This window comes from Haemorhous mexicanus, chromosome 29, assembly GCF_027477595.1.
Source record: "Haemorhous mexicanus isolate bHaeMex1 chromosome 29, bHaeMex1.pri, whole genome shotgun sequence".
Classification (NCBI taxonomy): domain Eukaryota; kingdom Metazoa; phylum Chordata; class Aves; order Passeriformes; family Fringillidae; genus Haemorhous; species Haemorhous mexicanus.
Window position 1 is genome coordinate 1,935,031 of NC_082369.1, and position 13,901 is coordinate 1,948,931.

At 59.0% G+C, this 13,901-nt stretch overlaps 1 protein-coding gene across 9 annotated transcripts; it reads left to right on the forward strand.

Annotated features, from left to right (window-relative positions):
* The first annotated feature begins 1,118 nt into the window (after positions 1-1,118).
* Positions 1,119-13,676, forward strand: KANK3 (KN motif and ankyrin repeat domains 3). 9 transcript variants are annotated; one of them, XR_009489717.1, is made up of 12 exons: positions 2,397-2,527; positions 6,732-6,803; positions 7,166-8,896; positions 9,420-9,519; positions 9,635-9,832; positions 10,319-10,406; positions 10,747-10,966; positions 11,263-11,444; positions 11,694-11,894; positions 11,979-12,077; positions 12,254-12,778; positions 12,914-13,676. XR_009489717.1 is itself a non-coding variant. In XM_059870156.1 (11 exons), exons 2-11 carry the CDS (start codon positions 6,767-6,769, stop codon positions 12,308-12,310), a joined length of 2,913 nt encoding a protein of 970 aa, XP_059726139.1. In that variant the 5' UTR covers positions 2,397-2,527; positions 6,732-6,766; the 3' UTR covers positions 12,311-13,676. The 9 variants fall into 9 exon arrangements, 8 of the variants coding, with proteins under 8 accessions (XP_059726137.1, XP_059726138.1, XP_059726139.1 ...); XM_059870156.1 differs by having other exon boundaries at positions 12,254-13,676; XM_059870157.1 differs by having other exon boundaries at positions 12,257-13,676.
* Positions 13,677-13,901: the final 225 nt, after the last annotated feature.

Genomic DNA, 13,901 nt, shown 5'->3' on the forward strand with positions numbered 1-13,901 from the left:
GGAGCTTTTTGTTCAGATGGACACTTCTACGAGGGTCAGGGCTGATTTCAATGGCCATTGTGAAGGAGCAGCTGTGCCAGACCCAAAAATGATGCCATGAAAGTCAGCAGAGCCCAGACAGCTGAATGACAACACTCTACCACCAGGAAACCACTGAGGGTTTTTTTTGGCAGAACTGCCCCTACAAGAGGAACAGAAGCCTGGCTAGCCCTCCCCACTCCTCCATGCAGGGTTACGGGAGAGACGCTGAATGCAAGAGCTTGGCCCCATTCTGTGGAAGACCCTGGTCCTTACCTGTAGCCTTCCCCAGACTCAGCATCTGTGCATCTTCTGCCCACACAGGCACAAGTTCTAACACCCACAGCCTCACAGCTACACTTTGGTTAATCCAGACCTTGGCACAGGTGTGGCTGCAGTCTCTGTCATTTGCCTCCAAGCCTGGGTTCAACTACACGTGCTGGGCAGTGCCAGCCTGGGCCAGCTGGTGCCACAGCCCCGGCAGGTCCTGGCTCGGCCTGGTGTGGGGTGAAGCCATCACACTTGGTGGCCAGCCAAGGCTGCAGAAGCACTTTGCTCCATGTGATCTGCTCTTGGATGCAGATGGGATTTACACGGGGTATGAACATCAACCAGCCTAGGTGAGTTCTCTGGCCATGGCCTCATATTTGAGTCCCACGTAGTTTCTGCAGAAAACAATGAATATTAGAAACAAGGGCTGTCCCTTGGGTTTGATTCTTCTCAGTGACCAGAACTTAAAGCCAGAGGAGTCTGATCCCTGCAGGGAACAATGCCATCCCTCTTGTTCAAAGGCTGCTGGTGAGTCTCAGCCTGGAAATATCTCTGAGCTCACACAGTTTTGTGATCCAGCACCACATTCAGGCAGCCCCAGGGCTGTATTTCTTTGGTGACGCTGGGTTGTTTGTAGTCTCCTCACTCTTCCACAGCTCAGCCCTCGTGCTGGGGTGGCAGCAGTCACGTGGGGGTCTGGCACCCACAGAGCTGCAGTGACATCACTTTCCCAAGCTCATGTTTCCTCAACTCCTCCTTTGCTGTTTTTTTCTCTTTGCAGGGAGGAAACTAGAATTGCTGCCTGGAGGTGGGTGACGTTTTTGTCAGATGTCGAAGAGCAGAAGTGAGGGACCTGGATGTGGGCCCGTCATGGAACTCTGAGCCGGGTTGCGGGGCATGAGCTCCACAGCCCAGCTGGGCACTGCTGGGACCTGGCTCATCACCCCAGACTTCACCTTTCCTGACCTGGACAGAGAAGGTAAAGCCACATTGTACAGGGGACCCAGGCAATTTCTTCTCCAAGCAGTCAGTGAATCGGCAAGAGCTGTGCTATTCCAGACCTGCTTTGGAGACTGATTGAGGGTGTGAAATCACCAAGTTCATTATTACCACAGGAGGCCAAGTATGCAAATGAATTGGAGAGGGACGAGGTCTGTCAGTGGAGGTAGATTCATTAGAGCTATTAAGGTACTTCCGTCAGGATGCAAGCCCTTTCCCAGGAAGTCCCCAAACTGCCTGCCAGCAGCTGGGAGGGACGTCGGGAAGCACATCGTGTTTCTCCTGCTCTTCCCGTGAGTAGTGTTACAGTAGTGCCAGATATGGAAAAATACCCGTGAAGTTCAGAGCCGAAAAGGAAAGAAAAAGAAGCTAAAATCTTTGCTGAGGGTTTCAGCGCTGAAAAGGTCTGCAGCAGTTAGTGAGGGCAAGCTCTAAGGTGGGGAATGGCCGGGGTCCTTACAGGATGGGGGGAGAGCCCAGAGCTCGCGGCTCAGCGAGCAGCACGGGAAGCAGGCGGGGAAGAAAGCTGGCAAGAAAAGGAGACAGACAGCCGCTGCTGGGACAGGGAGGGCTGCCAGGAAACCCAGCGGGGCCAGGCCCGGGGAGCCCAGCCAGACCCAGAGGCATATTTCTCCCGGCCCTGGGTGGGACGAGGGCAAGATGTGCGAGAGTGGCTGTGCTGGGGGAGCACGGTGGTGCAGGAGCTGGACCCCAGCCACCCGCCGGGCCCCAGCCAGCAGCGGGGTTGAGCTCAGGGCAGAGAGTACGCCAGCATCGGGGCGATATGAGCAGGGGATCCCCCTTTCTGTACGGTGACCATCCCCGATGTGGACAGGTTAGGGAGAATCCCATCCCCAGGGTGACTGCAGTAGGCGCAACCCATCCCCAGGGTAATCAGGACAGGGTACCTGGGGGTGACAAGGGTAGGGGACACCCCTCCTCCCAGGTGACAGGAACGGGGCACATCGCGCCCCGGGTGGCCACGGGGACAGCGATATCCCCTCCCCAGGCGGAGAGGGAGCTAGCGGGGATGCCTCGGGGCGAGCGGCCGGGGGCGGTACCTGTCCCGTCGGGCTCGGGGCCGCTTCCCGCCCGCCCCCGCCCCGCCCCGGCCGCTCCCGCTCCCGCCCGCCCTCGGCCCGGGGCTGCGGCGGGCAGCGCTGCCTGGCGCCGCGGAGCAGCCCGAGAGTCCCGGGCCCGGGGCTGTGTCCAGGCTGCAGCCCAGGAGCTCGGCGGCACGGTGAGGGACGGCGGGGACCGGGCGGGACGGGCCGGGCCGGGCGGGCCCGGCGGCGGCGGGGCGGGGGCTTGTCCCGGTGGCGGCCCCCGCAGGTCCCCGCACCCGCCGCTGCCCGTGGCCCCCGGACGGGCCGCGCCGGAGCCCCGCAGACGCGGCGGGACCACGGCGGGATGGGGCGGCCCCTGCATCCGCCGCCCCGGGGGCTCCGCCCGAGCGGCCCCGGCGGCGGGAGCGGGAGGGGAGCGGGGCCGGGGCCGGGCTGGAACTGTCCCTCTCCGGTGGCGGCGGCGGGGAGACCCAGAGGTCCCCTGGGCTGGGGACGGGCTGTCGCCCCGACGTGCCGGTGCCTGGAATGTGCTGCTGGCACCCCGGGGCGCTGGGCATCCCCCAGGGCTGCCGGGAACCCCTGAGGTTGGGAATGCGGGTGTACTCCCGGGGAACTGCAGGGCTGGGGGTTCTGGGGACTCCCTAGGGTCCTCGGGACCTCTTCAGACTGGGTGTGCTGTGGGTTCCCCGGGGGGTGGGACATGGCACCCCGGGCTGCTGCAGGCCCCTCTGGGGTACCGAAGGGCACAGCAGTGCTCGGGGCTCGAGGAAGGGAAAGGGCTTGATGTTCTTTGGTGAAGCTGTAGGGAGCCTATAGTGCTGTAGGTGTGAGGGGGTTGATAGAGCTGATCCCCACGTGGGTAAGTTTGTGTGTGGACTCTACACCTCTTGTGTGTGAGCTCAGGGAGGTCCCTGAGGGGCTGGAGTGGGTGCAGAGCCTGGGCGGCCCCTTTGGCCTCCCAGCCAACCGGGCCATCGATGACGACAACTCCAGAAATAACAGTCCAACCCTGAAATTAGACTGTTGAGATGATCATTTCCCTTTCTCTCCCTGGGTCAGCATTGTGCACCCACCCACCTGGATCCAGCTCCTCCAGGAGCAGCTCCAGCGTAGACAGCTGGCTGTGGTTGCCTGGGCAAATAAGCACAGGCTGTCCCATGCAGCCCCTGCAGCAGGGGACAGGGAAACGAAGGTGTCGTGAGCCCTGGATACCTACTGCTGCACCCAGCTACAGTGCTGGCAGGTAACACTGCAGGTGACAAGCATGTGTGACAGCTCACTGTGTGAGGAGCCCGAATCCTGGCAGGCTGCTGGCAGCGGAGGAAGCTGTGTGCTTGCTCAGTGGTTTCCCTTTAACTTTGGAACAGCCTCAGTTCCAAGCTTCAGGGCTTATCGCCTGCTCAGCTACAAGGGAAGCATGCCTGGTTGAGATAAATCAAGTTGTGCTGGCCAGGGCTGCTCTGGACTCTGTTCTTCTCACATTCCTCATGACCTCAGTATTTTGGCTCAGGAGGAGAGCCAGGGAGAACCCTCTCTGTGTCCAGCCCTGGCCCTGCCAGTGGAGCAGCTCGAGCTGTGCTGCAGCAGGTGGCTGAACCGGGCTGAGGGCTGCTACAGCTGTGGCCCTGGGGAGGAAAAGGGCCCAAAGGTCTCAAGCTTTAGGAACAGCTCTCCCAGACCTCTCCTCTGCTAGTCCAGGAGCTTGGGAACCCCAAGGGGAAGTTGCACCATAAGGCCAGGGGTCACAAGGTGCTGCCTGCAGCTGGGACTGAGGCATGAGGCCCGGGTGGTACCTGGGCTGTGCCAAGGTGCCCAGCCTCCCTCATCCCTGACATGACTTCTGATTGTAATCGAGCAGAGCAGCTCCAGTTTTGGCCCCATGTTTCCCATGCTGGCATTGGTACAACAGCATGAGGGGAAAATACAGGTGTGAGCCCAGGGCAAAACATAGCCCAGCCTCTACGGGGGTGGTTGGGTGCCTGTGCATCTTCCTCCTCTCCCCCTCACTGCCAAGCCTCTCTACCAGTCCTTTGCTTGTACCATCCTGCTTTTCTGTTGAAACACCAGTGCTAGAAACAGCACTCCTTGCTTCAAAAGACAGCTGGGATCATGTAAGGGCTCCCCACAGGGGTCCATGTGCCCAGGCCCTTTAGCAACGGGCACCAGTGCCCAAGGGAGCAGCTGAAGCTGCTGAAAATCAGCCTTTGGCACCAAAGTGGCTGGTATAATTGGCCCCAGCCAAGACTTCAGCCCAGGTGGAGGGCGGCTGCCTGTATGATGCCATGGTGGTGCCAGCCAGGTCCAGCTGGTGCTCACAGTGGCTGGGCCATGGGTGCGGGGACTCAACCTGCTGCACATCTGCTCCCCCTTGTCCAATCTAGCCCCACACCTCTTCCCCAGCCCAGGGACAGTTTGCACAGCCTGAGGAGCCTGGGTGGTTTTCGCTTCTTGCAGGAGGGTTTGAACATCATGGGGTCCCTGGGGCCACTCGGATATTGTTGGTGGCTGGCAGGTCCCATCACCATTTTTGGAGCTGGCTGAAGACAGAAACTCGTGCCCTAGTCCAGCCCATCCTATCAGACCAAAAGAAATGGGGTCTGGAAGCAGTGGGAGGATGTCTCCCACAGTCGGGATGCAGCTGCAGACATTGGCTGAAGGGGCCATAGGAGGTGGCAGGTGACAAGCAGCCTGTCCTCAGCTCAGTGGAGGGGACACCAGTGCAGTGCTGGTGCAAAGGGCACCTTTGCTGCTGGAGTGGCGTGGGAGGTCTCCAGGCCTTGGCAGAGGAGGTTTTTCCTGTCCCCAGGCAGGACAATACCCAGGCTGGGCAGCGGAAGGGAGCTGCCGGCCACTTCCCCCCGAGGAAATGCTCCTGCTGGCTCTGGCTCCTGTTGCTCTCTCTTCCTCTTTGATTTACAACGTGTGTGGAGCCCAGCGGGAAGTTTGTCCTGGCCCCAGCACTGTTTAATTACCTGCAGCAAGGGCCATGCAGAGGAGGAAGCCCAACTCTTCCCAGGATGGGAGGGACTAGAGGAGGTGGGGGATGTGTGAACTCTCTGGGGCATGAAGCCAGCAGCTTGGGAATGGTGGATGCCAGCATGGAGCCGGGATGTTACCAGGGAGGTGGAATGGGTGCCTGCTCCAGGGTGGGATGATTCCAAGGGAGGTGGAATTTGGGATGTGCATTGGCTGTGGGTGGGTTGGCAGAGGAGTGGGAGAGCCCCAGAATCTGTCCTGGTGGCTAGTGGGAAGTGTTTTATCTCTGCCCAGTTGAACTCGGTGCCCAGCCCGAGCCTGGCCTGGTGCTGCCTCAGCTGCTCTGCTCCACGGGGTCAAGGGGACTGAGGGCTGGTGGCTGCAGCATTGACACGAGGGGCAGACGTGGGTGTTTCTGTGCAGCCAGGGCCAGATCCTGCATCGTTCCCTGTGCAGCTCTGAGCCTCAGCTTCCCTGAGGGCTGTGCCCAAGCCACCATTCCTCTGTGGCATTTCTCCTCCCCTGATTTCTTCTGAAAATAGTCCAGTGCCAAATGCTTTGCCCACCAACAGCTGCTCAGCCCCATGGGCACAGCCATCAGAACTCTGGTGCCATGCACAGCAGCAATGGGTGCTGCCAAGGTGCTGTTGTCCCATCGTGCTCCTGCCAGGAGCATTTCGCAGCTGGGCCCCAGCATCCAGATGCTGCAGCAAGTCCTACCTCAGTGCTCACAGCTGGTCGCACCTCCAGCCATGAGCTCACTTCTGGACCACAGCTGTATCCTCTTGGCCCTCCTCCAGTGTGTCCATGCCTGGCTCCTGGGAAAACCAGGCTCCCATTTCATTCCCCTTTGCCTTATCCCACATTATGGACAGTGGAAAGCAGTCAGGTCCCTCCTGGGGGTCATTGGCCCCTCAGGACACTCCTGAGGCCTTGTGGGGCACTCTGGGTGGCAAGAATAGGCATCACACCCAGCACTGACAGGTGCTGGCTGCTCCCTGCAGTCACGTGCCTTTGTCAAAGCATCGTTTCCCTTTATCCAAAGCAAACTTCGCACTGAGTATTGCACCTATACAGGTTTCAGCCTCTTTTTTTTCCTGGCCTGCTCCCACTGTATGGCCAAGCTGCAGCTCGTGACCCTTGGAGCTGGCAGCATGGCCATCCCAGCTGAGCTGTGGAGCATTCCTTAAATGTGCAAACAATCCTGGCACCATGGGCAGCACTGCGGTCGCCCAGCCACCAGCTCCAGCATTAGCCCTGGGCTGGGGGAGACCAGGGGACCTGACAAATGGCAGGGGGCAGCCACAGGGCTCTCCCTGGGTGGGGGTCAGGGCTGTGTGGCTGCCTGGGGCTTGCCAGCCCTGCGGTCACAGGGTTTGGCTGGACGTGGTCTCGTTGCAGGTTGATGGTCTTCTGGTCAGCAGCATTCTGGGAAGATGGCTCAGCCAGCACCCCTGAACCAGAACCTCCCAGGTAAAGAGACCAGGGTTGTCAGCAGGTAGTGACAGCAGAAGGAGTGCAAGGGGGGTGGCAGGGCTGAGCTGTCCCATCCCATCCCATCCCATCCCATCCCATCCCATCCCATCCCATCCCATCCCATCCCATCCCATCCCATCCCATCCCATCCCATCCCATCCCATCCCAGTGGAGTTCCTCACTCCAGCACCAGCCCTGACATGGACTGTGTGCCCTGTGATTACACTACAGCACTGAGGATGCTAGAGAGAGACACATTGCACATCATGGAGGAGATGGGCCTGCAGGCTGTAAATTCCAGTATAACCCAGTTAGAAAAGCCATCCTGTCTCCACTAACCATTCCTTCTCCTCTTGCAGATCTTGGGGGCCCGTTCTTGTATCGGGACCAGGACGATGGAGAGAAGAGCTCGTATTCTGTGGAAACCCCTTATGGCTTCCTGCTGGACCTTGATTTCCTGAAATATGTTGATGATATTGAAAGTGGCCAAACACTCAAGAAAGTGCCACTGCCTCGCAGGGTGAAAGGGTCCCGTCCACTGCCCAGCATGCTGCGCAGCCCCAGCAGCCACACCAGCGCCTGGACCTCCACTGAGTCCCTCACCTCCACGGCCAGCGAGGAGGGCAGGACTGCGCTGCTGCTGTCCTCACATGGCCGAGCACCCCTGGAGCCTGCGAGCAAGTCAACCTCCCACCCCATCTTGCCACCGCCGGTGCGGCTGCTCCCACCTCCCACCCGCAAGTGTCTTGTGCCAAACCCACGGGTGGAGAAGACCTTGCTGGAGACAAGCAGGAGGCTGGAGCAGGAGCAGGGCCGTTTGCAGGATATTGGTGGTCCCTCCCACGTTGACCTGCCGGGTGCCCTGGGCCAGCCACCCCACTGGGTGCCAGTGGGTGCCGAGGGCCAGGCAGGCTGGGGCCGGGTGAGCCCTGGCAGCTCGGGGCGCAGCACTCCAGCTGCAGGGCTCGGCACGGCCCCGCTGCAGCACGTGCGGGAGCAGATGGCTGCAGCCCTGCGGCAGCTCCGGGACCTGGAGGAGCAGGTGAAAACCATCCCACTCCTGGAGATGCAGATCTGCGAGTTGAAGAGGGAGAAGGCAAAGTTGCTGGAGAAGCTGTCGGCAGAGCCTGGCGAGGCATTGTATCACCCCTCTGGCTCTGAGGCAGGGGCAGAGGGTGAGGAGGGGGCCCATACAGGGCCAGAGAGCGAAGCAGAGCCAGTGAAGGGACGAACAAGTAAAATTGCAGAGCTGAGGAAGCTGACAGAGAAGCTGGCTGTGCCGGAGCGGAACATCAGGGCTTGGCCAGGCAAGAGGGTGGCTGAGAGGCCGTGCCGCTCTGTGGCAGTGGGTGAAGATCAGGCCATGACAGATGCCGTCTTCTACTACCGGTCGCAGCAGGAGAGTGGGGATGCGCCAGACAGCGGCACGCGGCGATGCAGGGATGTGGCCGTCTGGGTGATCGAGTCCTCGCTGGGGCTGGCCACTGAGGCAGAGCGGGAGCTGGAGCTGCTGCAGCAGACGGTAGGGCACCAGAAGGAGGTAATCACCCTGATGGAGGGGCACCTGCAGGAGGCCACGCGGGAGCTGGAGGAGCTGCGGCTGGAGGTATGCGCCCGCCGGCCCCGCGAGCAGGTGGACAAGGAGGTAATGGCCATGCCACAGGTGGCCGAGGCACTGGTGGAGGCTGTGGTAGTGACACAGAGCCGGGCAGCTGGCGACCCCCCAAAGACAGCAGAGGCAGGTGTGGAGTGCTGCCCCTCAACGTCCTGTGTTGCCGTGGACTGCCGCCCTGACGGGCGGGACGTGGCAGTTGGACCCGATTCAGCTGCCAGCTGTGATGATAAGGGCAGCCAGACAGATGTGAGCAGCGTTGTCCTGGCAGGAGAGGAGAAGGAGTCCGGTGCGGGTGAGATGATGGAGCCTGGCCTGGGTGATGGCCTGAGCAGCCTCTCAGCGCCAGGTGCAGGAGCAACGGCGGAGATGTGCCCAGCCAGCCAAGGCCCTGGGCCAGCTGTACTGGAGACAACACACAGTAACTGGGGCCCAGCCCCAGCACAGGACAGTGGAGCTGCCCCAAGCCCTACAGCCAGTGAGTGTCACCAGGGATGATGCCAGGATCTGGGTTGGAATGTTCCTGCAGGAAGGGAGAGGATGCCCTTGTTGGGGACAATGCCTGCAGGGCCAATGCTACCCATGCTCCAGCAGTTGCCCATGTCCCTTCCATGCCCGCCCGGGGGTCTAGTGGGTTTGGGGTGCTTGGCTAGCTCCAGAAGAGACTGTTTCCACAAGCATGTAGTGACAGGACAAGGGGGAGTGGTTTCAAAATGACAGTAGGTTTAGATTAGACATTAGGAAAAATTCCTTACTGTGAAGTGGTGATGCCCTGGCACAGGATACTTAGAGAAGTTGTGGATGTCCCATCCCTGGAAGTGTTTAAGGCCAGGTTGGATGGTGCTCTGAGCAGCCTGGTCTAATGGAAGGTGTTCCTGACTATGGCAGTGGAGTTGAAATGAGATGATCTTTAAGGTCTCCTCTAACCCAGACCATTCCATGATTCTAAAATTCTGTGATTCTCACTCACTGGCCCTTGGCATCCATTTCTTTCCCTGTAGGAGCCCTGAAGTCCATCATGAAGAAGCGGGATGGTCCTCCCCGGAGCAAGACAGAGGGCAGCAAGAAGAGCCTGCAGTTTGTGGGCGTGCTGAACGGAGAGTACGTGAGCCAATCCTGGTCCCCTGCATCCCTGTCCTGGGCTAGGGCCCGTGGCAGGGCCTGAAGGGGGCCAGACTGGTGCTGTGTTGCCACTGAGCATCCTCCCTCTGTGCAGGTATGAGAGCACATCCAGTGAGGAGGATGAAGAAGGCAACAGCTCCTCTGAGAAGGCTTCGGCCGACAGCTCCAACAGTTCAGAGCAGGGAGACACCGAAACCTCAGAAGAGGAGGCCGGGGAAGGCACGTGCGAGCCCAGACTGGAGTGCAAGGGGACTGATATGACCCTGCTGGAGCCCCCTGAGGTGAAGGAAAAGTAAGTGCCAGTGGAAAAGGCTCCCTGCTCCCTGGCCAGCTGGGAGCCATGGCACTGGCCCTGCAGGTCGGGGCATCTGCCCCAATTTCAGTGATGCCAGTGGGAAAAACCCATTCAGCTGTAGAGACCATTCATCAGGAACAATCCTTCCAGTTTCTTGGGTCTGCTAAGGAAAGGATGAGAGGCCCCAAATGCTTCTTTGCTGCAGAAGATAGTTTAGAGTGGGACAAAAAAACCAACAGCCTTCAATAGCATTTTTCAACAAAAGGAAAAAATGTGGCCTAAGAATGGGCGAATCATGCCCAAGCACACCCATATAAGGCTCTGTTCTATGGCAGTTTGCAGAGGCTGAAGCAGCCAGGGTGCATCCACTGGGCTGGAGGTTGCACTCTGGGGACCTTGTGGAGAGTTACAGGCACTGTGGAGCTCACAGGTTTGGTGGGGTGATGCAGCCCCACACCAGGGACATCCTCACGCTCTCCACAGGTTCGAGCTGAGCCCCAGGATGAGGGAGGCCTGCCTCATTGTCAAGACCCACCTGGGCCACCCGGGTGCTGCCAAGAGCAAAGAGGTGGTGAGTGGCGTGCTGGGGTGGGATGGCTTGCCCAGCCCTTGCCAGCATCCCCCAGAGCTGGCCAGCTGGCTCCATTCAGAGAGCAGCCAGCAAAGCCTTAGCACCTTCTCCCAAAATACAGCCCTTTGCTCCAGGTTTTGTCCAGAAACCCCAAAACCCATGTGGACTCAGCTCAGGCCATGCCCAGCATGGGTTTGAGCAGTTCAGGGTCCTGCCTTCACCCAACCCTTCTGGAGCAGGGATTCTGCTCCCTGCCACCTGGGCTGGCAGCAGGGGGTGGGTGCCAGGGTGCGAGGGCATGCAGAGGCTTAGGGGGAGCTCAGCCCCTCTCTGCCCCCAGCTCGCCAGCAGCAGCCTGGTCCTTCAGGAGTGGTTCCGTCTGTCCAGCCAAAAGTTGTCCATCCCTGACATGGTTGCCAACCACCTCCTGGCCTTTGCCGAAGTCTCACCAGCTCTTCTGGCCCACGTGGTGAACCTGGCAGACGGGAATGGCAACACAGCCCTGCACTACAGTGTCTCCCACTCCAACTTCCACATCGTGTGGCTGCTGCTGGATACGGGTCAGTGCCCCCCAGCCCCAGAAACATCCCCTGTCCACCATCCCACTGTACCCCAGGGCATGTCCTGATCCTGTCAGCATGGGGGAAAAGCATTGGCAGCAGAGAGCGAGGAGAACTCCCCTGGTCTGTGTCTGTTCATAGCTGTGGGGGTCAGAAGTCACCGCAGCCCGTTTGGGAGCCCAGATTTTATGGGGGAGACCCATCAGCAGTTCTGTGCCTGTGGGAAGATTCACAGCACCCTGGGCAGGACTGTGAGGGGGAGCCAGGCACGTGGCTTGCTCCATGTCTCTCAACAGCCCTGCAGCATCTTGAGCCCCCTCTGCCCACTCCCTCAGGGATATGTAATGTGGACCACCAGAACAAAGCTGGGTACACCGCTCTGATGCTGGCAGCACTGGCAGCTGTTGAGCAGGAGGAGGACATGAATGTGGTCAGGAGGCTTTTCAGCATGGGCAATGTCAACGCCAAGGCCAGCCAGGTTGGTGCAGTCTGAGGGCCACTACATCTGGACCCTCCCACCCCCAGGCAGACGCCAGAGCCACGCTCAGCTCTTCTGAGGGCAGGACAATGGCTCCAAAACCTGGAGGTGTCAGTGCATGGGGAGGGCATTACCTTAGGAGCTCCTCCTGCCTGGCAGCAGGGCTGTCCCAGCAGTGGTCCTGTGGTGTGGGGACGAGTGGGTAGCACAGGGGGGTGGGGGTGGCCTGGCAGTGTCCCTTCCTTGCAGGCTGGCCAGACGGCGCTGATGTTGGCTGTCAGCCACGGCCGGCAGGAGATGGTGGAAGCCCTGCTCGCCTGCGGGGCTGACGTGAACCTGCAGGACGAGGAGGGCTCCACCGCACTAATGTGTGCCTGCGAGCATGGCCGCCTGGAGACCGTGAAGCTGCTGCTGGCTCAGCCCACCTGCAACATCTCCATCGTGGACAGTGTAAGGTTCTGCCATTGGGCCTGGGCAGCCCATGCTATGTCCTGTCCCCAAGGCCCTTTCTGCATGCTCTCCCTTACTTTCTAGGATGGTAACAATGCTGTTGCCATCGCGCTGGAGGCTGGTCACAGTGACATCGCTGCGCTCCTCTACGCCCACCTCAACAGCATGAAGGCACAGGTACCCGTGAGTACCACACTGCTCCCCACGGGAGGCAAAAGGGCTGAGACACAGACGAGTGTCTCCAGGAAGAGGCTGCAGGAGCAAGAGCAGAGCATTTCAGGTGCCATGTGCTCAGAACAGCCCTGCTGGCCCTGACCAGGAGTCACTGGAGGGGTCTCAGGTGACTACTCTCTTTGCAGCAGGGGACTTCACCGACAGCCACAAAGAGCCCTGGGAGTCCAAAGAAACCAAATTAGAGTGACCTTGGGATCCAGCCAGGGGCCATCATCAGCACTGGGCTGTGATTCACATCCCCTCATCTGCCACCTCTCTTGTGCCAAACCGCTCTCTGCAGCTTTAGTCCCGTCACAAGCACCATCCCTAGCCTCCCTCACCCGTCTCCTCCACTGGATGCAGCCCACACGTGGCCACCTCACCACCAAGTGACCGGAGCCAAGTGACGTCAGGGTGGGACATGGAGGGAGCAGAAGCCACCCCATCCCCTCTGCTCCCTGCCACTACCACTGGAGCTGTGCCACCTGTGAGCCCTCAGCAAGGAGAACAACAGAGAACCAACCCAGAAGAAACACCGCCTGGTTTGTGCTCTCTGGCAGCTCTGAGAAGGCAGTAGTGACAGTGACATGGAGCCGGGCAAGTGACAGATCCTGGCCTCAGCAGGAGGGCAAGTGACAGATCCTGGCCTCAGCAGGGACACTGCTCTGCAGGTACACCCTGTACAGCAATGGGAGAGGGAATGCTGCCTTGGACAGAGCTGGAAGTATTTCCAGACTCAAATACTTGCCCTTCTTTTCTGGCATTTCCTTTCCTGGCTGAAATCTGATTTTTTTCCTCTTTTCAAGCACGTGCATACAAAGCAGAAAAATTATATTGCTTGGCCAAGGGATGAAGTTCAACATGAAATCACTTGGGACTTGATTTGCTCAATGGGAGCAAAACCTCTGAGCAGTTGAGTTGCAGCCAAGTGACGAAAGGGGCTGAGGATGCATTTGGGGACTAAATCTGCCTATCTTATAACCCACAAGGGGAACAGGTCCTTCTCCCAAGGGAAGAGAGACCAATTACCTCCTAAACATTTCCCTAATTAGCCAATCCCACAGACTGTGCAGACAGCCAGAGCCTACAGCAAAGTCCCTCTCTGCCCACTTTTCATCCCAAAAGGGAGAGCAGCTGAAGACACCACCAGGAAAAACACATGGGCCAGAAGAGCTCAGAGCACACACGTGGAAGCTGTAAAGGGGAACATGTATGTTAGAGAATGCGTCTGTGCAAGTGTGTGAGCACCGTGTGGGGTGGGAACAGGGTAAGGACAATGACCAGAAGAAAGGTTTTGCATGACAATGCAGCTCTGCTCTGAGCCCTTCACAAAGGCATTGTTGTGGCCCACATCCCTGCTCCTTGGCCCAGCCTACCCACTTCTGCCCCTGCTTGACCTGCTCTGAGCTGGGGAGCCCCACAGCCCTCTGCAGAAATTTGCTGTCAGCTTTGCACTGGAGTTAATATATAGCGCTTGCTGCCACTCCCTAATACACTACTCTGTTTACTGGTATTTTAATACTGATGTTTATTTTTAAGATATAAATAAAATTTAAAGTTATTTTGAAATATTACAGTGATATCTGCAGTCTCCTGCCTTCTTGTCTGGCTCACAACAAACCCTGCAAGAGCTGCAGCAGAGGCACAGCCCCTGACCTGAACAGGTGACCCCACGTTCCAAGTCATTTACTGCAAGTTTATGTACTGGCTACATCCCTGTCTGGCTTTCTTCCTGCCGAAGTGTCCCAGGCAGCTGCAGCAGTGTGTTTGCCCATTTCTTTCTGCAGCCCTGCA